Source organism: Lutra lutra, chromosome 10 (genome assembly GCF_902655055.1).
Source record: "Lutra lutra chromosome 10, mLutLut1.2, whole genome shotgun sequence".
NCBI classification, from domain to species: domain Eukaryota; kingdom Metazoa; phylum Chordata; class Mammalia; order Carnivora; family Mustelidae; genus Lutra; species Lutra lutra.
This window is the reverse complement of record NC_062287.1, coordinates 57,194,744-57,220,399: the sequence shown is the minus strand read 5'-3', so window position 1 is coordinate 57,220,399 and position 25,656 is coordinate 57,194,744. Positions and strand designations below refer to the sequence as shown.

Genomic DNA, 25,656 nt, shown 5'->3' with positions numbered 1-25,656 from the left:
AGATTGTTCTCCCATATCTCAGAATCCTGATAGATGCCTGCCTCAGCTTATTTCTAATAATTAAAATAAATGAAATGACCAGAAAAAAAAAAGTGTCCATTTTGGATTTAGCAACATAGACCACTGGTGATTTTGGCAAGTGAAGTCTGTATGAAGTGTGAAGGAAGGGAAAGTAGGAAAAGTCCAAATATTATGGGCTAAAAAATAAGTGTGAGGTTAGGAAACCTAGACATGAATAATTCTTTTAATAAGTTGGATGTGAAGGTAAAGAAAAAGTTATAAATAAATGGAAATTATAAAAAGTTTACTATACCTTGTGCTTAGAGTTTAGCCTTGAATATACATTTTTTTGGTGTTTAATTTTAGTTTTTAAATTTTTAATTTAATTTTATTTAGCTCTTTTTGTTAAGTAAACTCTGTGCTCAACATGGATCTTGAACTCACGATCCTGTGATTAAGGGTTGCATGCTCTACCGACTGAGCCAGCCAGCTGCCCCTTAAAGATACACTTTCATGGACTCTACAGTTAAGTCTTCAAAAATTTTATCTCGGTCATTAAAAGCTTAATTCAACACAGGCATGTCTCTTCTACTACCTGAAAGACGGTAATACACTATCACTAGCTTTTCTTAGAAAATTTTATGGCAAAATAAATTACTATGTTGCTGCTTGAAAGGCTTAAGGAATTTCCAAGCTAAGTAGATAGCTGAGAGCATACTGCTGAGTGGCTGAAATTACAGAAAAAAACATAAAGATATTTTTCACATTAATAAAACTCAACTCCTTAAATTGGTTTGACATTAGCTAAGTGTCACCTAAGACTCTATTATACTTACCCGCTGTTGGTGAACAATGTTTTTGTGCTCACGTGCCACACGTGTGGCCCATTTTCGAGCCTCCTTGTTTAGACTGTGCTCCTCTGTGGTCCCAGTTTCTGATTCTAATTGTCGGCTCTACAACATAAGAGAGAACAAAGACCAAATGTCATTATGCCTATTGAAATCACTACTGTTTGTAGGTGGACCAGAGAGCCTTCATTTAATCAGCACTCAAAACAAGCCCTGCTCCACTACTGTGGGAAGCAATGTCTCATATCAGAACATTAGCAGGACGGTATGAAACCATAAATGAACACCGGATTTTTCAGTTTGCACTGTTTAATATTGGAGCTTCACCTCTAATACTGCGGACTGATCCATTTTGGATGTGAAAAAAGCTAGCTAAACAAAGAAAAAAAAGTATTTATGCCAACTTACCATGACACTAAAATGGTTACATAGGTAAAATGGAAACAACTCAATTGTTTTAATGGGATTTAAAAAAAGAATCAATGAAGTCAAGCAGAGAGAGTCAATTATCATATGGTTTCACTTATTTGTGGAGCATAACAAATAGCATGGAGGACAAGGGGAGATGGAGAGGAGAAGGGAGTTAAGGGAAATTGGAAGGGGAGGTGAACCATGAGAGACTATGGACTCTGAAAAACGATCTGAGAATTTTGAAGGGGTGGGGGGTGGGAGGTTGGGGGCACCAGGTGGTGGGTATGGTAGAGGGCACGGATTGCATGGAGCACTGGGTGTGGTGCAAAAATAATGAATACTGTTATGCTGAAAAAATAAAAAATTAATTAAAAAAAATCAATGGATAAAAGTGAAGAGAACAAAACAATACAATAACACAACCTCTTTGTCCACAAAAATACTGGGCTTATTTTTTTTTAAAGATTTTATTTATTTATTTGACAGAGAGAAAGAGATCACAAGTAGGCAGAGAGGCAGGCAGAGAGAGAGGGGGAAGTAGGCTCCCTGCTGAGCTGAGAGCCCAATGTGGGGCTCAATCCCAGAAACCTGAGATCATGACCTGAGCCGAAGGCAGAGGCTTTAACCCACTTAGCCACCCAGGCACCCAAGATACTAGGTTTAAATTATTAGTTTCAGGTCCATCACCAATTCACTAAAAACCCTCCAACTAGGTTTTGCCCTTCCTCTGGACTTTAATATCATACGAGAGGGGTGCTTCATTAAATGATCAGTAAGGGTTTCTTCTAGCCCTAAAATACTACTATTCTGTTTCACAAAGGACAAACTGCAAAATTTAAAATAGCAGTATTAATAGTTAGCCCCTACTATACAAAGTATCGTGAAAAGTGCTTCACATAACTTTTATAACAACCTCATGAGGTGATTCATATAGCCATCTTATAGAAAAGGAAACTGAGGCTCAGATGTTAAAATGTCTAGTGTCTACCAGATATTACATGTTACAACTCTGATTTATACAAGTCTGATTTCAGAATTAGAGCTCTTAACCACTAAACTATTTTAATTTTTTCTAAACTCTTAAGAACCCATGGAAAAAAAACATCAAATAATTGGGAAAACAATCTCTTAAATATGAATTAACCCAAGAGGATTTTAATACAAAAAAGAAGCAAAATTTTACAGTGGGAAGATCTTGGAAAACTGACTTTTCCAAGGCCACACAGCTCAAAATTGGAAGAGTAAGTAGAATTTGGCTGTATTAAAAACTTATTATTTCTGCTGGAGGGATTCTAAGCAAGGTTCAGAAACTTTTACTCTATGCAGACATTTCAACTAAAGCTAGATTATACAATGATAAATGCACTGAAACAGAGCAAAAGAATCAAAATAAAAATCTAACCAATTTCACAACTGATTCATTCTTTGGGCTATTAGAAATCTGGGACCCATCTTTATGATTGTATTTTGCTTTGTAAAATATAATATTTTGTAGGATCTAGGCATTTACATTTTAATCCATTCTCAGAAGTCAAGGTTTATAATGTTAAAAGGTGGATGCAAATTGCAAATGCAATCTACATTAACCAGAGGAATCTAATGTATAAATGGAATGCAAGAAATGTGTATTCTGAAGAGCCCAGGCATAGGTTTTTAAGTCAGACAGACTTAGTTTTCATTCTATGTCCTTTATTATCTTTATGATCTTGGACATGTTTTTAACCTGAGTCTTAAGTCACATTTGAAAATTGGTGAAAATGCCAATCTCATAGGGGCTGTTAAGATAAAAGTAGCTCATATTATAAACATTCTCTTATACTAATTATATAATTAAGTATCCAATAAGTGGTAATTGTTAATGCTAAACACCCAGTTGAAAATAACTTGAAACAAAATATTGTTAATATTAGTAAAAAATTCCACATAATTCCTAGGTTCTTGCTAGCCCAAAGAATGAATTAGAAACAAGACTGAAGGTATATTGAAAGATCAAGGCAGATCTCAAACAGAATGAACTTATACGGAACAGAATTGAGGAGAAAGAAGACAACTGATGGAGAAATTATATTTTTATCACTGAGCAACATTTTAGGAATAGGTAAGTGTGTTAAATGTGTACTGGCTACAGACAGGTCACAGCCCTAGTTGCTCACACATCAACTCTACCTTTTCACTGAGTATTTCCTGTGCTTAAGAGCTGGGGAAGTATAGATAGGGCCTTTTCCCCTTTCTCTTTGGGGTTGTTATTCCTCAGATGGGAGTGTCCAACGATTAGGACAGACAACAAATGCCATTGACTGGGAGAAGTGATTCTGTGATTCAAATTCAAATTAATTTTTTTTTCGTGAATTCTAAAATCAAGCCATGGAAAGAAATGTGGAAGCTACCTGTAACTCAGGGTCTAGACAAATGAAAATTTCATACAAGGCAAACACAATCCAGATGTTAAACAACACACAGAGAAATGTTCTAATGCCACCTCTACCATCCAAGATTGCTGTAAATCAAGATCTAGTGTAGACCAGATAGTGGTGTTAGTGGTGGCTGATTCTACCAAAGGAACTGCTAGTGACTGCTTCTTTTTGACATGTTAGCTAATTTGATCCCTAGTTCAAACTCTTACCATTTTTCCTTTACTTCTTAAAAATGCATTTGAGGGGCACCTGGGTGGCTCAGTCGTTAAGCGTCTGCCTTCAGCTCAGGTCCTGATCCCTGGGTCCTGGGATCGAGCCCCGCATCGGGCTCCCTGCTAAGCAGGAAGCCTGCTTCTCCCTCTCCCACTCCCCCGCCTGGGTTCCCCTCTCTCACTGCGTCTCTCTCTGTCAAATAAATAAGCAAAATCTTAAAAAAAAAATGCATTTGAAACATAAGAGAATAATAACATATATAAGCTATTAAGCACATTTTAAAGCACATTGCTATCTGCCTAAAGCAAAATATGAGAATTTAAAAATTATGTATCAAAAAGCACTATACCCTAGCTCTGAAAAAGTTCACTTATTGAACTTGATTATTTTTAAAAGAGACATATGTAATAATACCACAATTCTCAGAAAAATGGTGGCACAAAAATAACTCAAATAAATTAAAAACTGAAGAGAAATGATATAAGTACTTTCCTAGCAGCTTTTTAAAAAAAAATTTGACATAGAGAGAGAGAGATTACAAGCAGGCAGAGCATCAGGCAGAGATAGAGGGGGAAGTAGGCTCCCCGCTGAGCTGAGAACCCGATGCGGGGCTTGATCCCAGGATCCTGAGATCATGACTTGAGCTGAAGGCAGAGGCTTAACGCACTGAGCCACCCGGGCGCCCCTCCTATCAACTTTTTTTTTTTTTTCAAAGATTTTATTTATTTATTTGACACAGAGAGATCACAAGTAGACAGAGAGGCAGGCAGAGAGAGAGAGAGGAGGAAGCAGGCCCCTTGCCGAGCAGAGAGCCTGATGCGGAGCTTGATCCCAGGACCCTGAGATTATGACCTGAGCTGAAGGCAGAGGTTTTAACCCACTGAGCCACCCAGGCGCCCCTCTCCAATCAACTTTTAAGTATAGGACTGGTAATTTTTCATTTGTCATTTGTCAACTTGGGTATTTGACAAGTTAGGTCAACTAAATGTGATTCTTGAGATCTTTGGAAACATCAGATTTTAGAAATCATACACATTTTAGTAAAAAAAAAAATACAGAAGCAGATGGGTCTTTTTCAGTTCCCTCTGAGTCAAATAGCTTCCTTATTGTTTTTTGTACTGTCCTTCAAATCTCAGGTCACAGGTATAGGGGGAGGGGCAGAGGGAGAGAATCTTCAAGTAGACTCCTCCACTTCAAGTAGAGCACAGAGCCCAACACTGCTGAATCCCACAACCTGAGAGCTCATCATGACTTGAGCTAAAACCAAGCCAGACGACTGACTGAGCCACCCAAGCACCTCAGCGGTTACCTTTAAACAGTGACAGTTTAGGTGTAAACTTTGTACAGCATTCTTTTTTTATAATTAGAAAACTATACAGCTATGTTAATTTTTTCTAAAAGGGTTTATTTATTGCATATTTAAGCTCTGTGCTAACTGCTTTACAAACATTATTTAGCTCTCAAAATAATCCTAACAATGATTCTCAATTTATAGGTATGGAACTCTTAGGCTTAGAAAGGGTATGTGTCTTTTTTTAAAAGCCAGTATGTGGTGAATATAGAGCTTGTATTGAGTTCTCTTTGACTTTAGATTCCTTGCTACCTTACAACTGTATTGTCTCACTAATTGTTCTATATAGTTAATACCAATATTGATCAAATAAAGGCAGTAATATTGAAGAAGATATTGTTAAAATACAAATTTTCTTTGAATGAAGCTTTGGCTAGGCCACTTACTCAGAGGCAAGACAGCTTTTGCTTTCACTTCGTTTTTAGAAAAACAAAAGCCATGTTTCATATGAGTTTAAAAAGGCCTTCAGAGCCTTAGCAATGTTAATTTTTTTTGAAAGTTCCCAATTTTTTACAGAATATAAATACTAGTCTTTTCAATTTTATAAAGTTATTAAATAACTTTAAAGAACTACATGACAGAAATTAATATTCTACTATTCAAGATATATCAGTTTTTAAGTCATCTTAATTATTTGTCCTTAAAATATGATTTCAGTTCACTTTAGGATTAACATAAGGGCATAGAAGTTAAGACAAGCATCTGAGCATATGCTCAGAGGGCAAATTGAGTAGGGATAGAAAAGATGATTTCATACAAGAAACACTGTCATAATTTTTCAAGTCTGTTACCAAAATATAACCATGTGAAAGACAGAAAAAGACATGGTCATACATAATGAATGAAAACTAGCATTTACATAGCAAAATACTAGCATTTCAACCTAATTTCAAAAGATAATGTTAGGGTTGTCAAGCCAATGTCATATGCCAAAAACAATCCAGTTATTAACCCTTATTCAAGGGATTTGTACTAGTATTTTTCAGCTTATTGGTATATATTTATTGTGTTAAATATTTAATCCACTTCAGTTTTTATGAAATTTAATAATATATTGTTAATTATTTCAAGAAAATTATTTTTACTTGTTTTACTCTTCAAGTAAAAAGCATCTGGATCTGCATAGGTTATTATATCTCTAGTACTCATGTTTATACCAGTTCATGGTCCTATAATTTTGAAATTCACAATGCTCTGAAAAATCACAGGCGTTTTAGGTAAGTTTGGACCCACAGTTCAGGTGTGGCAAAATTTGACTTGAACCAAAGAGACGTTATTTATAGTTTTTATTTATTTCACTTGGTATAACTACTCAAATGTTTTACTGCAAAAATACTATGCTTGATCATGAGGTCCTTCCCCTTGTTTAGGGTGTTATACAATATATGGTATATGGATCACCCTTCTAAAACCTGAAAAAGTCTGTTACTTTGTTTTTTTAAATGTTTTATTTTTAAGTAATCTCTACACCAAACATGGGGCTTAAACTCAAAACCCCAAGATCAAGAGTCCCATGCTCTACCAACTGAGCCAGTCAGGTGCCCCTAAAAAACCAGGAAATATCTATGTTATTTTATTTATTCATTTTCAAGATTTTATTTTTAAAAAATATGGGATGCTTCATGAATCTGCGTGTCATCCTTGCACAGGGGTCATGCTAAACTTCTCTGTATTGTTCCAATTTTAATATATATGGTGCTGAAGTGAGCACTGAAAAATTTCAAGTTTTAAAACACATCTGACCTGAAGGCTTTTGTTGGGAGACTGTGAACCTCTAAGTCACATATTTTAAATATATCATACAACTTGGAAAGGAGTGAAGCAGTGCTCTTCATGAATCATAACTTATTCTGACTATACTCGGAGAGTAGCAGGAGCTCACAACTGGGTTGAGAGTGCGTAGTCCCTCTGGGAAGCAAACGGGAGCTATTAGATACCAAAGGTAAATTTAAGAGAAAAACCTGTCCTTCAGTCATGCCATGAAAACAAGACAAAAAAACAACAACAAAAACAACAACAAAACCACTGTTCTGATGCTCTCTAGATATATCTAGAGCCTGACTGGTTGGAACAGCCACAGGAGGAGTACGCCTTTACTCTGGCAGCTCTCACAGAGATTCTGCTTTAAGTACTATAATCACAGGCTAAATAAAAAAGTGAACTCCCAGGCTCTTTTGTGTCGGTAACCTTACCAAGGCATCTGTGGGAAGCTCTAGATACTTATAGATAGTTAGAGAATGCATCAAATCCAGAGAAAGCACAAAGACTCATTATATAGATGGTAGGTTTTCTATGAAAAGCAAGTAAGTACTTTTTGAAAGACTGAAGAACTTAGGACAAGCCCCTCTGAACACTTGACTGCCAGCACTGCTGTTTCTGGAGAGCAACACTTTAGTCTATAATCAGAGCCTTTCATTTTTGGATACCGTGGTCGATATATGTATAGAAGGATGGTACCTACTTACTCACAAGGAGGATTTTCCACAAATTCTCTATCACAGTGCTTTCACGTTCATATGCCAATGCTATAGGCAATACAAGACTTCCATCAGCAGATAAAGCCACTCACTAACAATGAGAAATTTGAAGTAGTTTCCCTGTATAGTATACTGTTCCCATATAGTCTTTACAGACAAGGTTAACTTTTGGTAAATATTTTTTTTCTTAGTTTTATTGAGAAATAATTGACATACATCACTATATAAGTTTAAGGCATATAGCATGTTAGTTTGATTTAAATGTATTGTACATATTTTTAATAAATGCATAAAATGCCCTGCTTAGCAAAAATTTAATGTGCAAAAGTCCTGAATTACAGCAAGTGGCCATTTTACTTAATATTTAATCTTTAGATGGTAGAAATAAATATTACAACAATAAATAACAGGAAAAGATCATACATCAGAAATTTGTCAGCTATTTTTTTTTAAAGACTTTATTTATTAGAGACAGAGAGAGAGAGAACATGCACACAAGTGGGAAGAGCTGCAGAGGGAGACGGAAGCAGGATCCCCACTGAGCAGAAAGACCCATGCAGGGCTTGATACCAGAACCCTGAGATCATGACCTGAGCCAAAGTCAGCCACTTAACTGACTAAGCCACCCAGGGACCCCTGTCAACTATTTTTTATATTTGTGATACTATGATAAAAATGTCAGCTTATGCTATCTGTGAAGATCTTGTTATTTGCAGTTCAGGAAAGGTAAAAAGGAAAAAGTCTTCACATCCCCACCAGGAAATATGGGGGGAAAGTTTCCATAAGTTTTTCCTGCCTTAAATGCAAACATGTGTGTTTCCTGTATTATTCCCCACCCAGGTTAAATAGGATAGGAGATCCTTTTCATTGGACATGAGGAAATGTCCTTAAGGGCACACATCACTATTTCTGGTAATGGAAGGGACAAACACTGAGGTGTATGTAGGGCAGAGGTGCCGAAAAGTTAAGAGGGGTGGGAACGGACACTAATTGTTAGCTACTGGCTGCTGTTTATTCCACACAGATTGCTTTTTAGGCTTACAAACTGTTAAGAAATATGTTGATGAGATCCACACTGTGGAATGAAAAAGAACAGAAGTCCCAAGGGACTTTCAGTCAACTCAATAAGAGAGTTAAATGGGGGGTACCATGAATATAAAAGTGTTACAAGACTTCATAATCTTTATAATGTCTCCTATATTTGATATTTTGCTGTTTCCTATAGCAATTAGGGGCAATACCTAAAAAAATCAAATATGCTTGTTTTGTGGGAAGAGAGGGGAAAAAAAGACAGTCAACATTTATTCTGTATCTACTATGTGCCAGGTACTGAGTCAAATGCTTAAGTATCTCATTTAATTTTCAAATAGATTAAAGTCTTCAACATTTACATAGGAGAAGGCTGAATCAGAGAGGTTAAATATATATAAACATATAAATAAAATAAACACTGCCAGCAAATGGCACAGCCAGGATCTAACTCCAAAGCTCATGATTTCTCATTGTATGACACCTGGATTAATTTCTAAAACAAGTATGACCCATGTGACAGCTGAATGACTCTCCAAAATTGGGATCCTAGTATATATATGTAGTTGTCATATAGAAAATCCTCTCTTTTGGGGGTTAGGGAAATTTTAGGGTACATCTCATATTCTTAGAATAATCCTGCATTAAAAACTCCTTTCAGCATAAACAATGAATTCTGTTACACTGAAAAGAAAAAAAAAAAAAAGCATTTCACAAAATAAGATACAAAATGGCCAATAAATATATATGTATACTCAAAATTAATAATCATACAAATATAAATTAAATGAAATATGGTATGCAAAATTTAAAAAAACACAAATTCCTTTCAGCAAAGAAAGGTGAACATTACTCTTTTCAACTTTCTGGTATCATCTGAAAAATGGTATTTGAGGATATAAAGAAAGGACACTGTAGAAATCAATAACTATATGGAAATAAAGGCAAGAAAATCAGTGTTAACCATGAGACAGCTACTAAGTTACTACATTAGATGAAACTTGCCACTGATCATTGTCACTTGTAATGATATTATAGTTAACACTAAGATCCCCAATCTAATTCTATGACTATACAAAATAGAAATAATTGTGTATTATAAAGCCATTTTGGCTGGTTTCTTCTGGTATATCACTCTAAAGCATGAATCAAAATAATCATATATTGAAATAAAATGATAACAAATTTCAATTTATCAGCAAGTAAAGATAAGTCAAAAAACAAAAAGGGTACAATCATTTCAAGCCTTAGTTAACTTTGACAGTAATATTGTGACTGTATGCTCTTATCTGGTTTTCAACTTCTGCAGGAAAAATATTACAATTTGAAATGGGTTATATTAAAAAAGGCTTCAGCTTCCCCTTGATAAAGGCAAGATTAGCTCTACAATTCTTTCCAACATGCCTCTCCAGGAAAAAAAGGTGCTTCAGACAAGATGAAAAATGAGAAGTTCAATCCTTTCACTATAAATAGGGAAGGAAATGCTTAATTTATATAGGAAAATGGAAAGCCCCAGTTTACACAATCAGTGGCCCATTACACACCTGAACACATTTTTAATCCCAATACCAGGTTCCACCCTTCATTAACATGCAAACCCACACATCCCATCTCCCCCACCCTTGACCCACACCCCCATATACCTCAGCTATGGTCATTCTCAGAGCACTGACAGGGGAGAGCTCAATATCCACCAGTTGGGCAGCTTTTAAACTCTGCCCAGTAAAGATTGCACAAGGACAGAAAACAGCATAGTTAGAACTTTAAGGCAAACAGGGACATGCAGCTAAGAACATTTAGCACAGTGTCTAGAAACAGAAAGGGATTTAGGATTTTAGCTGGGACTTGAACAAGTGAAATGAGAGTCTACTGTTACTCTGGGCAAAGATAAAATAATCTTGAATTAGTTGCAATTTTAAGTCAAGCTTGGTGAACCTGTCCACACCCTGTATCTTCTAATGCTCTGCTTCATTCCTTTCAGGTAAAGAAGTCAAATTATAGGATGTCACTGAGTCATTAAGCAAAAGTTGATTGATTGAAAAAGGAACTAACATAAAGGGCAAGGGTGATAATCTAGAGGTAAATGCTGATTTTCTTTTTTTTTTTTTTTAAGATTTTATTTATTTATCTGACAGAGAGAGATCACAAGCAGGCAGAGAGGCAGACAGAGAGAGAGGAGGAAGCAGGCTCCCTGCTGAGCAGAGGGCCCAATGCGGGGCTCGATCCCAGGATCCTGAGATCACGACCCGAGCCGAAGGCAGTGGCTTAACCCACTGAGCCACCCAGGCGCCCCAAATGCTGATTTTCTATATTTCTTTATATAGCCATGAACAGGGCTCCTTAAAATGTAAGAAAAGTAATAAAGATAACTCTAGTAAAGGTCTATTAAACTGATACCATGAAACTGTGATATCATAAATTCCCTGGTTCTGATTCCATGTTTACTAAAAGACCTTACGAATATAATTTGACATCCCTCTTGACTTGCCCACATTGAAAGAATGTGCTAGATATGCCAACATGTGCCTTCCTAACTTGCAGAAGTTGATTGTCTTTTTTTTTATGTTATCAAATTAGCATTTTGGTTCTGTTGTTTTTAATTCAAATAATGGCAAACATTTTTCATAAACTGAAAGATAAAATGCATGATTAATATCTGCTTTTTAAAATATTGCCAATTTGAGCATTTATGTTAATGCTCTGACATTCTAGGAAATCTGAAAGGAATGAAAAAGGGTCTGTAATTTTTTATAAAGCCAACCAAAATATGTGCAGGCACACATTCACTGTTCTGTTTATTGATTCTATTCTGGTTAAAATTTAACCACTGGTTTCTTTGGAAGGGTGTCCATGTGAAGAATTTCATGGATAGAAAGTATAAATTATGTTTGAATTGAAAAAAAAATTTTAATGAGTATTTTTTCTTCTTCTCTCTGTTCAGTTTGCAGGTTTTTAGTTACATGTCTTAGAACTTAACCTCATTTAAGTTGCTAACATAAAGATACTGGGTTTTAGTCACATTTTAGAAAGGAGAAATGGCTGTTTCTCTGCATACTTACAATTTTGTTATGAAATTAAGGAGACACACTCAGCTTTTTCTGTCTAGTTCAAGGATAATAGTTATCTGAGCACAAACATAGCTTAAAAACAAATGGAATGAAATTCTGGAATTCCCTTACAGTATCGCTGTCACAGGGCTGGAACTGGAAAGGCTGGGGTTTGTGAAATACAGCATTCTCTTGTAAAAACAGCTGAAGATTATAGTCCCGTACCACCTAAAGAGAAAATAAAGTATCTTTAAGTCTTTAATAAAGTTATGATGTCGAGTAATTATATTTTAAAGTTTAAGATTTATTCTGCTGCTTTCCAAAAATGAGAAATCATCCAACACTATGTGATCAAAAGAAAATGGTAAGTACACATTTTTTTTCATTTTAGATAACAGTTGTTACTTATGTGTCCTATTTTCTCAATAGTCTAAATATGGAAAGTACTAGTTTAGAAACTAGCCCAGATTGTAGGACTAGATAATAGGCAATATTTTAAGACAGCAAAAAGATAGCAATTATGCAAAAAGTTGCTCTTTTTAATGAGGGCAGTGGGATGAAAGCAGGGAAGCACATTAGTCCCTTAGGTCTCTCCCAGCTATAAAGTTTTGTAGACCTCTTAAAGTCTGCTATATGGAGACTGTCACCTACTAGGAAACTTCCAGATAACCCCATCCATAGCATAAAATAGTATTAAAACAATTTTTTAAAAGTAGGCACCATGCTCAAAGTGGGGGGTTGAACTCATGACCCCGAGATCAAAAGCCACATGCTCTACTGACTGTGCCAGCAGACACTCTACAAAATAGTATTTTTATAGTACTTCTTGACATCATTTCTAGGAAATTACATTTTTTTTTAAAAGATTTTATTTATTTATTTGTCAGAGAGAGAGAGGGAGAGAGAGCGAGCACAGGCAGACAGAATGGCAGGCAGAGGCAGAGGGAGAAGCAGGATCCCTGACGAGCAAGGAGCCCGATGTGGGACTCGATCCCAGGACGCTGGGATCTTGACCTGAGCCAAAGGCAGCTGCTTAACAGCTGAGCCACCCAGGCGTCCCAGGAAATTACATTTTTTTTAAGATTTTTTTTTTCCATTTTAAACTAATCTCTATACCCAACGGGGGCTGGAACCTACAACCCTAAGATCAAGCAGTTGTGCACTCCACAGAGCCAGCCAGGTACCCCTAGGAGGTTACATTCTAACTACCATCGTAAAGCATACCAAGGAATTCAAATAGAAGGGGAACTCCAATACACAGAAGGCAGCAAAACAAATAGTGCAGAAAGACAGACATCTGAAGAGACTTCACTGCACTATATACTGGGAAAGAGTGGAAATCAACAACATTTGATTTTCCATTTTGCTACAGGGCTTACCCTTCACTTATTTTCCATTAGCACCTCTGCCAGAGGATGGGCAGAAGAATAAAAGTTTAAAGTAGCTCTGTAGCTATACCTTAGTAGTTCTGGGAAAAAGAGTTTATTGAAGAGATAGAGAAAGGAGGGGTTATATTTTACATTTTATTTATCAGCACAAACCCAGTTCCCTACTGCCCATTCAACAACCATTTACTGAGAGAGCTTACCAAGCCCAGTGTTAAATGCAGAGGTGAGGGTAATATATAGATGAATAAAGATGAAACAAGGTTAGCATCTTCAAGGAATTTATAATCTGGAAAGTGGGAGAACCAGACAGTACACAATTAAATACACTGTGGAAGTATGTAGAGGGTACTAGGAGAAACAAAAGACGGTGAGGAGAGCTTGGCAGAATTCTGTCAGGCAAGGCTGGCTGAATAAACGTATTCTCAAAGGGAAGTGCATTTTATTTTCCTTGGATTCCAGTTTTAAGCTGTGAAAACTCTTGATACACCTCTAAGAGCCTCATTAATCACCATGCAGAAAAAGCTAAGAGGATCACCCCTCTAGTTACAACCTTTTTAGATTTTTAACTTCATTATAACATATATAAAAGTAGAGACAACAAACCCACCTGCCTCTTCCACCCCCAACTATACTGAAGCAAGTCTCAGACATATCTTTTCATCCATAAATATTTCAGTATGATATCTAAAAGACAAGGACTGTTTTAAAAACCCTACCCATATTAAAATTCACAATAAATGCTTATAAAACAACCAGTAAGTGTTCAAGTTTCCCTGATTGTTTGATTATTTTTAAGTTTTTCGGATCAGGATCAAAATAAGGCACCCACAGTGCAGGTGGATGATGTTGCTTAGGTTTCTTTTCATATAGAGGCTCCTTCTTTCTTCCACCTCTTTTTTCCTCTCTTTCAGTTTGCTGAAGAAAACTGTGTTTGTCCTGTAGCATTTCCCACAGTCTGAATTTTGTTGACTGCATCCTTGTAGTTTTCTGTTTTCTGTATGTCCTATAAGTTGATGCTTGATTGCATTCAGGGTTTTTTTTGCTTTGTTTCTTGCAAGGTGGTGTTTACTTCCATGAGAAGGCTTGCCTCTGATTTACCCCTTTTTTTATGATATTAAACACTAGAGTGGCCTGAATAGTGGCCCCTAAAAATGTATGTCCATGTCCTAAGCCCCGGAACCTGTTTATGTTACCTCATTTGCAAAAGGATCTTTGCAGATGTAACTAGATTAAAGATTTTGAAATCATTCCAGATTCCCTTGATGGGCCCTAAATCCAATGATAAGAATCTGTATAAAAGACACACAGAAGATAACACAGAAGAAAAGCCAGTGTGACCATGGTAGCAGAGATCAGAGTCATGTGGCCACAAGGGAAAGAATGCCTGAAGCCGCCAGAAGCTGGGAGAGCCAAGGACTGATTCTTCCCTACAATGGTTTGAGGGCATGTAGCTATGCCAATCCTTTGATTTCGACTTCAGGACTCCTGAACTCAGAGGGAATAAATTTCTGTTGTTTTAAGCCACCTAATTTATGGTAATTTGTATAGTAGCCCTACGAAACTACTGTAACAGGCCTATCATGATAAATGCCTAAATCTGTTGGAGGATGCAAGAACTAGAGTTTTTTTTCTCCTTTGTCTTCTTATTCTAAACAAGGAATTCAATCATTCCCTTTTCATTTTAGCTGGAATAATTTATGAAAGGAACTTTGCAAGGTGACTATTTAATTACCTAGAGGTATAGTTTGTATAAGGAAGGCAAAATAAACAGTTAATTCTTTCCTTTTATTATCTAGTTTCCCAACTGAGTTGTTTCCCTAGAAACCTTCAAAGAATACTTAATTATAACTTTAATAAATTATTATTATGAAGATGTTGCTTCAAAAATATTCAATGTGTTTTAGTTCACTGCAGTTACCATCAGTGATGCTAAAATTACCTCATCTTTGGCCAGTAAGAGCGCATCCTGAGTCCTTTTGACATGACCCAGTAGTTTCTGATAATTTTGCTGGTTTCTTTGGTTTCTATTATGACAAATTATTTAAGGTTGATCTATTTCATGCCCCAGACCTGGAGAATTGCACCTATTTTCCCTAAAAGCCTTGTCTCTTTCCCCCCATCCCTAAATGAGAAGAGAGAGTATTTAGAAAACAAAATCTGGACACTAGAAGTACTAGGTTAGTCACTGGTCTTTTTCTCATAGACTTTATTTTGAAAGGAAGTCACAAGGAGATCCTATGTACCTCCCAATGCTGGCATCTTGCATAACTATAGCAAATATGAGAATCAGGAAATCAACTTTGGTACAAAGGATAGAGCTTATTTAGATTTCACCGTTTATATTAACTGATTTGGGTGTATGTGTGTAGAGGTCTATACAATTTTATCACATGTGTAGCTTCCTGTAACCAGCACCTGAATCAGATGGTTAACTGAACCACCCCCCAGACTCCCTTATGCTGCTCTGTCGTAGCTATATCCACTCTTCTCATCCCTGATTTCTGGCAACCACGAACCTGTTGTGCAGCTCTTTAACATGTTATTTCACAAATATTATATGATGGACTCAGGCAGCACAGCTTTAAAAAAAATATTATTTATTAGAGAGAGAGAGAGAGAGTGCACAAGCAGGGGGAGAGCTAGAGGGAGAGAGGGGATCTCAAGCAGACTCCCTGCTGAGCACAGAGCTCAGCAAGGGCTTGATCTCATGACCCTGAGATCATGACATGAACCAAAATCATGAGTCAGCGGCTTAACTGACTGAGCCATCCAGGCACCCGGGCACCTGTCTTTTTAAGATTTCCTTTTTATGGGGCACCTGGGTGGCTCAGTGGGTTAAAGCCTCTGCCTTCGGCTCAGGTCATGATCCCAGGGTCCTGGGATCGAGCCCCGCGTCGGGCTCTCTGCTCTGCAGGGAGCCTGCTTCCTCCCCTCTCTCTCTGCCTGCCTCTCTGCCTACTTGTGATCTCTGTCTGTCAAATAAATAAATAAAATCTTAAAAAAAAAAAAAAAAAAAGCTACCCCAGTCGGTAAAAAATGATATTTCACTGTGGTTTTTATTTCCATTTCTCTAATGACTAATTATGTTAAACATCTTTTTATGTGCTTATTGGCCATTTGTATATCTTTTTTTTTTTCTTTTTAAAGATTATTTGAGGGAGAGTGAGCAAGCAAGCAGGGGGAAGGGCAGAGCAAGAGGGAGAGAATCACAAGCAGACTCCCCACTTCATGTGGAGCCAAAGACAGGGCTCAGTCTCATGACCTGTAAGATCAAGACCTGAGCTGAAACCAAGAGCTGGACGCTTAATGCACTGAACTACTCAGGTGCCCCTGTATATCTTCTTTAGACAAATGTCTATTCAGGTCCTTTGCTCATTTTTAAGTTGGGTCATTTGTCTTTTTGTTGAGTTGTAACAGTTCCTTATATATTCTAGATTTTAAAACCTTATTAGACAAATGATTGTAAATAATTTTAAATACTAAACAGTAAATAGTAATTATTATAAATAATTTTGCCCTCCCATGGGCTGTCCATTCCATATTCTTGATAATGTTCTTTGATACACAAAAGTTTTTCCTTTGAAGAAGTCCACTTATCTCTTTTTTTCTTTGGTTGCTTGTGTTATAATATTAAAACTAAAAACTTATTCCCAATCCAAGGTCATAAAGATATTACCTCTATGCTTTCTTCTATAGTTTTAGGTCATTGATTCATTTTAAGTTAATTTTTTTCCTTTCTTTAAGATTTTGATTATTTATTTGACAGAGAGAGAGAGAGAGAGAGAGCGAGCAAGCGAGCGCACAGGCAGGGGGAGTGGCAGAGGGAGAGGGAGAAGCAGAGCAGGGAACCTGAGGCAGGGCTCCATCCCAGGACCCTGGGATCATGACCTGAGCCGAAGGCAGATGTTTAACTGATTGAGCCACCCAGGTACCCTTTGAATTAATTTTTGTATTTGGAGTGAGGCAGGGGGTCAACTTCACTCTCTGCATGTGGTTATCCTGTTGTCTCAGCACCTTTTGTTGAAAAGACTTTCTTCACTAAATGGCCTTGGAAACCCTGATGAACATCAACTGGCCAACAGATGTTTGGGCTTATTTTGGGCTCTTGATTCTATTTCATTGGTCTCTGTGTCTATCCTTTTGCTAGTACCACACTATTTTGATTAATTTTGCAGTAAGCTTTGAAACTGGGAAGTGTGAGACCTTCAACTTTGTTTTGTTTTCAATGTTGTTTTTGGCTATTGAGGGCCCCTTAGAGTTCCACATGAGTCTCAGGACTGGCTTTTCCATTTCTGCAAAAAAGGCTATTGAAAATTTGATAGGGAATGACTGAATCTATAGAATGCTTTAGGGAATACTGCAATATTAGTAATATGAAATCTTTCAATTCATAAATATTTATTATTTCCATTTATTTAGGTCCTTTTTCATTTCTTTCAGCAATGTTTTTTAGTTTCTAAATGTACAAGTCTTTCAATCCATTATTTAAATTTATTTGTGGTATTTTATTCTTCAGATACTATCACAGTTGGAATTGTTTTCTTAATTTTCTTTTGGTTTATTCATTGATGGGAGTATAAAAACACAACTGATTTATTTTTATTATTTTTTTAAGATTTTATTTATTTATTTGACAGAGATCACAGGTAGGCAGAGAGGCAGGCAGAGAGAGAGAGGAGGAGGAAGCAGGCTCCCCGATGAGCAGAGAGCCCGATGTGGGACTCGATCCCATGATGCTGGGATCATGACCTGAGCTAAAAGCAGAGGCCTTAACCCACTGAGCCACCAGAGGCCTTAACCCACTGAGCCACCAGGTGCCCCAAAACACAACTGATTTTTGTGTTTTGATCTTATACCTGTAACTTTTGCTGAATTCATTTATCAGCTCTAGTATTTTTTTTGTGTGGTTTCTATAGTATTTTCTATTTATGTCATCTGCAAATACAGATAATTTTACTTCTTCCCTTTTAATTTGGATGCCTTCTTTTTTTTTTTTTTTTAAGATTTTACTCATTTATTTGAGAGAGAGGGAGCGCATGCTCAAGCAAGCACAAGCAGAGAAAAGGAGAGGGGCAGAGGGAGAAGGAGAAACAGACTCCCTGCTGGGCATGGAGCCAGACACAGGGCTCAATCCCAGACCCCCTATCATGATCTGAGCTAGTTAGATGATCAACCAACAAGCCATCCAGGTGCCCCATTTTTTTTTTTTTTCCCTTGACTAAATGATCTGACTAGGACTTCCAGTACAGTGGGGAAAATGGGCATCTTTGTCTTGTTTCTTATCTCAGGAGGGAAAGCTTTCAGATTTTTACCACTGAGCCTGATATTAACCAAAGGTTTTTCATAAATCCCTTCTATCTGTTAAGGAAGTTCCCTTCCATTCCTAATTTGTGTTTTTATCATAAAAGAATGTTTAATTTTGTCAAATGCTTTTCCGTGTCTTTTTTTTCCCCCACTGTGTTTTTTTGAGAGGATCATGTAGTTTCCCCCTTCATTTTATTAAGCTTACTTTTTTGCTTTTAGCCTTCAAAGTGTTAAGAACGGCAATAATAGACAATTTCATTTCCAAAGAAATATAGAAAAACACTTCCGTTTTCTGAATTGTTTAAAGAGCTATGTTACTAATTAGTAGGAGTTTTCTTATGCAGACAGAAAGCAAGCACACATGAATGAACTCTAAAGACCAGCAGAACTATCTTGGAGTTACTATCCTAGAGAAAATATTTATGACAACATCTGCTTCAGTTACATATACAAAGCATTTCATAAAATATTAAGGAGAAAAGCAAGCTTCATAAATAATTAAAATTAAAAAAAGCTCCTAGGGCCAGGTGTTTCCCTTCAGGGGATGAAAGATACAGAGAACACTGTAACAGCTACAGTGTGTCAGTATGGATTACCCCCAAAGTATTTTTGAGAATACATACAGTTACAATTTAGATATGGTGGGGGAGGGGGGGAATAAACTCCTTCCTCAAGAAGACAAAGTAATAATGGTAGAGGTTAAAACCTAGAGTTTCAAACTTCTCTCTGGGTTATCAGATCACTGTGTTTCTTTTAGCAGTATAATAAGAATAGCGTAACAAATTCTTTGTAACAGAAAAGCACATGGAATAAAACAAAGTTATGAGCCCTTCTGGTATTTGGAACAAAAGGGCTCATCTCCCCTAGTTACATCATTCTTACTTGCAATCTAAACAGAAGAGTATCTCATTTATTCCTTATCCCTGGGGAGCAAAATGTTCATACAAGTCACTGCAGAGGAAAATGAAAGCTTATCTCTTTATGTGTCCAAATCAGTTTATACATTTTAAATTCATTTTCTGTGTAAATAATACAAGTTAGAGAGATAACATAGTAGAGTAGTAGAGCACAGAAAAATGCTACATGTGAGTGTGCAACCTCAGGCAGCCACATAAGTGTCCTGAGTCCATTTTCCATGCTATGTAATGGGCATCAGAGTACCAACCTCAAAGGATGTGCTAAAAACTCCCAGAAAATTAAGTGCCATGTAAAATATTAGTTATTTTTTTAAGACTATACACTTACCAGCTTTATAAACTATATCCAATCTAACTTATTCTCAGAAAAAGAGATCTTAGACAGTTTTGTCAGAGGACAATCTCTCTGATAAAATTAGAATGTAATAAAATAAAAACAAAAATAATTTCTAATAAAATTAGAAATGAAAAACGTTACCCCACTACATACTCCCACTGAATGAAAACTGGGAAAACTCATTTCTTAAATAATTCATGGGTTAACAAGGTGGAAAAACATGTAGAAACAACAATCAGCCCTAAATAGTTTTAAATTACCTGAAAACAAGAAAGACTAAAACAGGATCTAATACAAAACATGCCTGAAAAAAATAAGCACATAAGCTGCAATAAAGTAGAAGGAAATAATAAATAGGCAGAAATTAAAGAAATAAACAACATGGAGAAACAGAACAAAAGCTGACTCTTAAAAGAGATTAACAAAATAGACTGGTAAATCTGATCAACATGAGAGAAAGTACAAACAATATTAGAAATGAAAAAGGAAACAACTGTAGAGGCACACAAGTTTATACACAAATATACACCATCAAATTTGATAAATGAAATGGATGATCGTCGAGGAAAGTATAAGTTACTAAAACGTGCTAAAAAAGGAAAAGAAACTCTGAATGGACCAATAAATATAAACCATTTGGTCACTAGTCAAAAACCAACCACTCCATAAATGGAACAAAGCCAAGATGTTTTTATAGACTCTTTCCTCTAACATTATCTTATGGAAAATAAATGTCAAATGTACATAACATTAAAATAAAAAGAACTGTATGGAAACACCTATATACCCACTGCCTAGATTCTTCAATTGATAGTTTTCTTTACTCTCTCTCTTTTCTTTAAAGATTTTATTTACTTGAGAGAGAGAGAGAGAGAGAAAGCCCGTTCGCACAAACAAGCAGGGGGAACAGCAGAAGGAGGGGCAGAGGGTGAGGGAGAAGCCGACTCCCTGCTGAGCAGAGAGCCCGATGTGGTACTTGATCCCAGGAGTCTGGGACCAACACTTGAGCTGAAGGCAGACACTTAACTTTGAGCTGCACCGGTACCCCTAAGTAACATTTTTCTACATCTGCTTTCACATAACTATCCATCTTTCTGCCCAGCCTTCTTTCCATGCATCAATCCCTTTATATCTTGTATTAGGTTCTGGAGAGTAAAAATAAAGGAAAATAGAAGTATGACAGGATTTCAAAGCACCAGACTAGTGATCTTTATATTTCCATATTAACTTTATATTTTGAATGTTTTTAAAAAATAGAATTAGAGCTATGGTACACTGAAAACAAGAATACATACATAATGAAGTGTTTAAGAAGAGTCTATGACTCTTCTTAAGAAACCTTGATTCTTTTCCAAACAATATCTTAAGGTATTAGCCAGTTCCTGCTTCCCCTCCCAAAAAAGAGGACCGAACTGATCTTCAAAAATAGTCATTATAAAATGAATATATTTTTACAAATGCATGCATTCAGTCAGGAGATATTTGCTATGCATTTATCGGAATAAAGATAACATTATTAATCACAAGAACAATTTATCTTCAAAAGGATAGTTTTTCTGTTGCAAAAAATCTTAATCTGTCAGATCCCAAGGAATTCAAACAATTTTGTTTGTTTTCTCTGCACACAGTGTGAACATGCCAGCAAACCTGCTAGATCTCAATACTTTCGAATAAAAAGATTACTATCAGAGAATGACAGCATATAAAAGGAAGGTTAATTTAAAAAAAAAAACAAGATTATTCACTTCTTTAATGATTACAAAATGTTACTTTTCCTTTTGTGCCCTTTTATTATTCTTTGCATTGAGACATGATCTTGTTGTCCCCCCATGAGTTGAGTGCATTCAAAAATTATTTTGAGTGGAAGGTAAAACTCTTTAAATCATTTCTTCTCAAAAGCAACATACATGGCAGCAGACTCATGTCCTGATCTAACTTGTATCATTACCTCCCTTTTTGCCACATTGTGCCAACTCGTCAAGGAGAAGAGAACACCTTCCAACTTTGTTAGAAGGAATACTGTTTCTAAGAAATTTGCCCTTTAAAAGCATTCTTTTAATGTACTGGTACCTTCATTTTATTTATATACGAAACATTTTAGGTTCTAAAATGGATAATACCACATATTACATTAAAGGTAGCTTACCTTGCTGGAGGTTTCTAATAAAAATTGGAATGTGTTCTGCACAGCTTGGCATGTCTCTAGTTCAGTTCGACTGAAGGCTATTAAATAATCCTTCAGGTGATCATACACATTTCCATCAAGAGCCTGTAAAACAGTAAACAAAAGCCAAAAAATTATGACAAAGCTCTGATATGTAATACCTAGTGTTCACAAGATAGATTCAGTTTAAAATCCATTAATAATGAGTGGACAAAAGATAAAGATTATTATGAATGTGAACATGTAAACAGTAAACAATCACCTGGGAGAATGTTGAATCTATCTAATGAATAGGAACTAAAAAAGAGAAAATTCAATATTGGTAAGGCTGTGGGAACAGAACAAAACTTGGAGACAAAGTGGCTAGGTTCTGATCTTTGTTTATTAACTCTGTCAACAACTGTTGTCACTTTATAACACAGTATGTGTGGGAGTTGAATGAAACAATGGATGTGAAAGGATCCAGGCAGAGTGCCTGAAAGAGAGTAGACAATGCAAACATTAATCTCCTCCATTTTTAAGATTTCATTTATTTATTTGACAGAGAGAAAGCAAGAGAGTGCAAGCAGGGGGAGTGGCTGAATGAGAGAAAGGGAAGCAGGGACCCTGACATGGGGCTCCATCCCAGGACCGCAGGATCATGACCTGAGCTGAAGGAAGATGCTTAACCAACTGAGCCACCCAGGCGCCCCTAATCTCCTCCATTTTTCCTCTTCCATTGTTGGTAGGATTAAAAATTAGTATATTCTTACTGTAGGGCAGTCAGAGAAAAAAAACAATAGAAATAGTTTTAAAAAAGTGAATTGCAGGTACAGTCTTGGGGAAGAAATACCAATGAAATGTCTCTGAGGAGTTTTAAATACTCTTTAAGCATTTAGAGTAGGACTCACTGAAATTAAAAGAAAAAAAAAAAAAAAGAAAACCCACCATCATGTATAATGACTAAAATATACATGGCAACAAAAAACTGTGTTAACTATAGTTACAAAAGCATAAATAAATAATTTAATGTTAAAAAAAGTAGAACCAGTAGCATACATATTAGCAACAACTATGGGCAAAATATATCTATCATCATCATCATAATCATCACCATCATCATCTAAAAAGGTTCTGGACTCTTGCCGATCAATGGAGGTCTTCTTAAAAATTAAGGTAAAATTTGTACAATATAAAATCCACCATCTCAGCTATTTTAAAGTATACTATTCCTTTGCTTTTAGTACATTCACAATATTGTACAACCATCACTATTACCTAATTCCAGCACATTTGCATTGCCCCAAAAGAAATCTCCCAATATCCATTGGGTGGTGACTGCCATGTCCCCCCATATCCCCACTTAGGGCAACCACTAATCTTTCTATTTCTATGGATTCACCTATTCTAGACATTTAATATAAATAGAATCATAGAACATATGTCATTTTGTGCTTGCCTCTGTCATGTAGCATAATGTTTTCAAAGTTCATCATTGTATTAATAGTTCATTTCTTTTATGGCCAAATAATATTCCGTTGTACGGATATACCACATTCTGTTTATTCATTCATTGGCTTATGGCCATTTGGGTTGTTTCCACTTTTCGGCCATTATGGATAATGGTGCTATGAACATTTATGTAGAAGTTTTTATTTGAACATCTGTTTCCAATTTTCTGGGGTATATGCCTACTTGTGGAATTGTTGGGTCCTATGGTAATTCCACGTCTAACTATTTGAGGAATTGCCAAACTTTTTTACAGTAGCTGCACCATTTTACACCCCCATTAGCAATGTATGAAGGTTCTAATTTCTCTAAATCTTCTTCAACACTTTTTATTTTCTGTTTCTTTTTAAAAAATTATTCAAGCCATCTTAGCAGTATCTCATTGTGGTTTTGACTTGCATTTATCTAATGACTAATAATGTTAAGTATCTTTTCATGTGCTTATTGGCCATATGTTTATTGTCCTTGGAGAAATGTCTATTCAAGTCTTTCACTCATTTCTAATTGGGTTGTTTGTCTTTTTGTTGTGGAATTGTAATTGTACTTCATATATTTGGATACGTATATTTATGAGATGTATGACTTCCAAATATGTTCTCCTATTTTGTGGGCTTTTTCACTTTCTCGATAGTGTCCTCTGATGCACAAAAGTTCTTATTCTGATGAAGCCTAATTTAGCTATTTTTCTTTTGCTGCTTATATTTTGGTATCATATCTAAGAATCCTCAATGGAGGTTTTATAGTAGATAAATTCTTTGTACATCTTATGTTTGGCTATTCTATTAAACTTTTACTATAAAACAGATTTTTTAAAAGATTTATTTATTAGAGAGAGAGTGCAAGCGTGCATCCATGCGAGTGGGGGAAGGGTCAGAGGGAGAGAATATCCAAACAGACGGCTTGGGCATGGAGCCCTATGCTGAGCATGGGGCCCTATGCGGGGCTTGATCTCACGACCCTGAGATTGTGACCTGAGCCGAAACCTAAAGTTGGATGCTTAACTGACTGAGCCACCCAGGCGCCCCTATAAAACTAATTTTTTAAAAGATTGTTTATTTGAGAGAGAGAGAGAATGAGAGAGAGAGCATGAGAAGGGACAGGTCAGAGGGAGAAACAGACTTGCCACCAAGCAGGGAGCCTGATGTGGGACTCTATCCCAGGACTCCAGGATCATGACCTGAGCCAAAAGCAGTTGCTTAATCAACTGAGCCACTCAGGTGCCCTATAAAACTGATTTAAAAAAAATACTCACATTCTATCCCCAAAGCAGAGTAACAGAGCTGCATGTTCTATAGTGCTTACACCACCAGATGGCACCATCAAGCACTTTAAATATAGGCTGTATAAATTCCTTAAAATTCCTTTCCATGAAGTTATGTAACAACCCCAGTGAGACTGCTGGTGTTGTCTGAATAAGAATTCCTAACTTAGGACATGCTTTTCATGAACCTGCTAAAAAAGAAACATATAAATTCTTCTAATATGGTTTTGTCTTAGAAATGCTCTTGGTAGGTTGTCTTAACTTCATATTTGCAGGAAACAAATGAGGCATTTTATTTAAACACAGCAAATAGGAAAAAAACAAAAACAAAAACCCCACACAGCAAATGGCAATACAGGCATCATGAGCTCCTAGCCTCTGAATTTCTGATTCAGTAGGCTGGATGGGGGTGGGGATGGGGGGCTGAGAATTTTTATTTTCTAACAACTGTTGCCAGTCTGGGGACCATACTGTGAGAATCGCCGGACTAAATAGTTACTTCAGCTGATTAGGTTGAGCAATTATGTAGACTTAGATCCTGGTGACCCTGGAGGAGGAAGAGTGGCTAGAGCAGAGAAGTCTACCATCCTGAATAGGGTGAACAGCCCCAACACAGCAGGAGGGCAGATCAGCAGCTGTCTCTTCAACAAAATCATGCCAACATCAGAATTAGAGGCAGCATGCTGTAGCGTGGGGAAGAACCTGAGTTCAGAAGTAAGTTGGATGTGGGTTAGAAGGCCAGCACTGCTACTTCATTCCTCATTTGGATGGTTTTCTCATTTGTAATTAGAGAAGTGGGAATACTATATACTCCAAAGGCACATTGTGAAGATTAAACAAAAGGAAGTGGCACAATGTTAATCTCCTTTCTTGCCTTCCTTAAAAGTCTTCAGTGGATTGGTCATATATTGGTAACTGTTAAAGCTAGGTAATGTGTACACTGGAGTTATTATGTAACTCTTTTTATTGCAGTATGCATTGGCTATTTTCCATTAAAAAATAAAAAG

The 25,656-nt window shown here is 36.4% G+C and overlaps 1 protein-coding gene and 1 non-coding gene across 2 annotated transcripts in view; both read right to left on the bottom strand.

Moving 5' to 3' along the window:
* Positions 1-25,656, bottom strand: part of FCHSD2 (FCH and double SH3 domains 2) — a 297,456-nt gene that overhangs the window by 45,876 nt on the left and 225,924 nt on the right. Inside the window, exons 9-11 of the mRNA XM_047690735.1 lie at positions 21,883-22,005; positions 11,923-12,018; positions 837-953 (exon numbers count right to left, since the gene is read on the bottom strand). Coding sequence (XP_047546691.1) covers positions 837-953; positions 11,923-12,018; positions 21,883-22,005 — 336 coding nt within the window. The remainder of the gene's footprint in view (positions 1-836; positions 954-11,922; positions 12,019-21,882; positions 22,006-25,656) is intronic.
* LOC125080211 (U6 spliceosomal RNA) lies at positions 6,842-6,948 on the bottom strand. Its single transcript, XR_007121247.1, has one exon. It is a non-coding gene; the product is annotated as a U6 spliceosomal RNA (small nuclear RNA).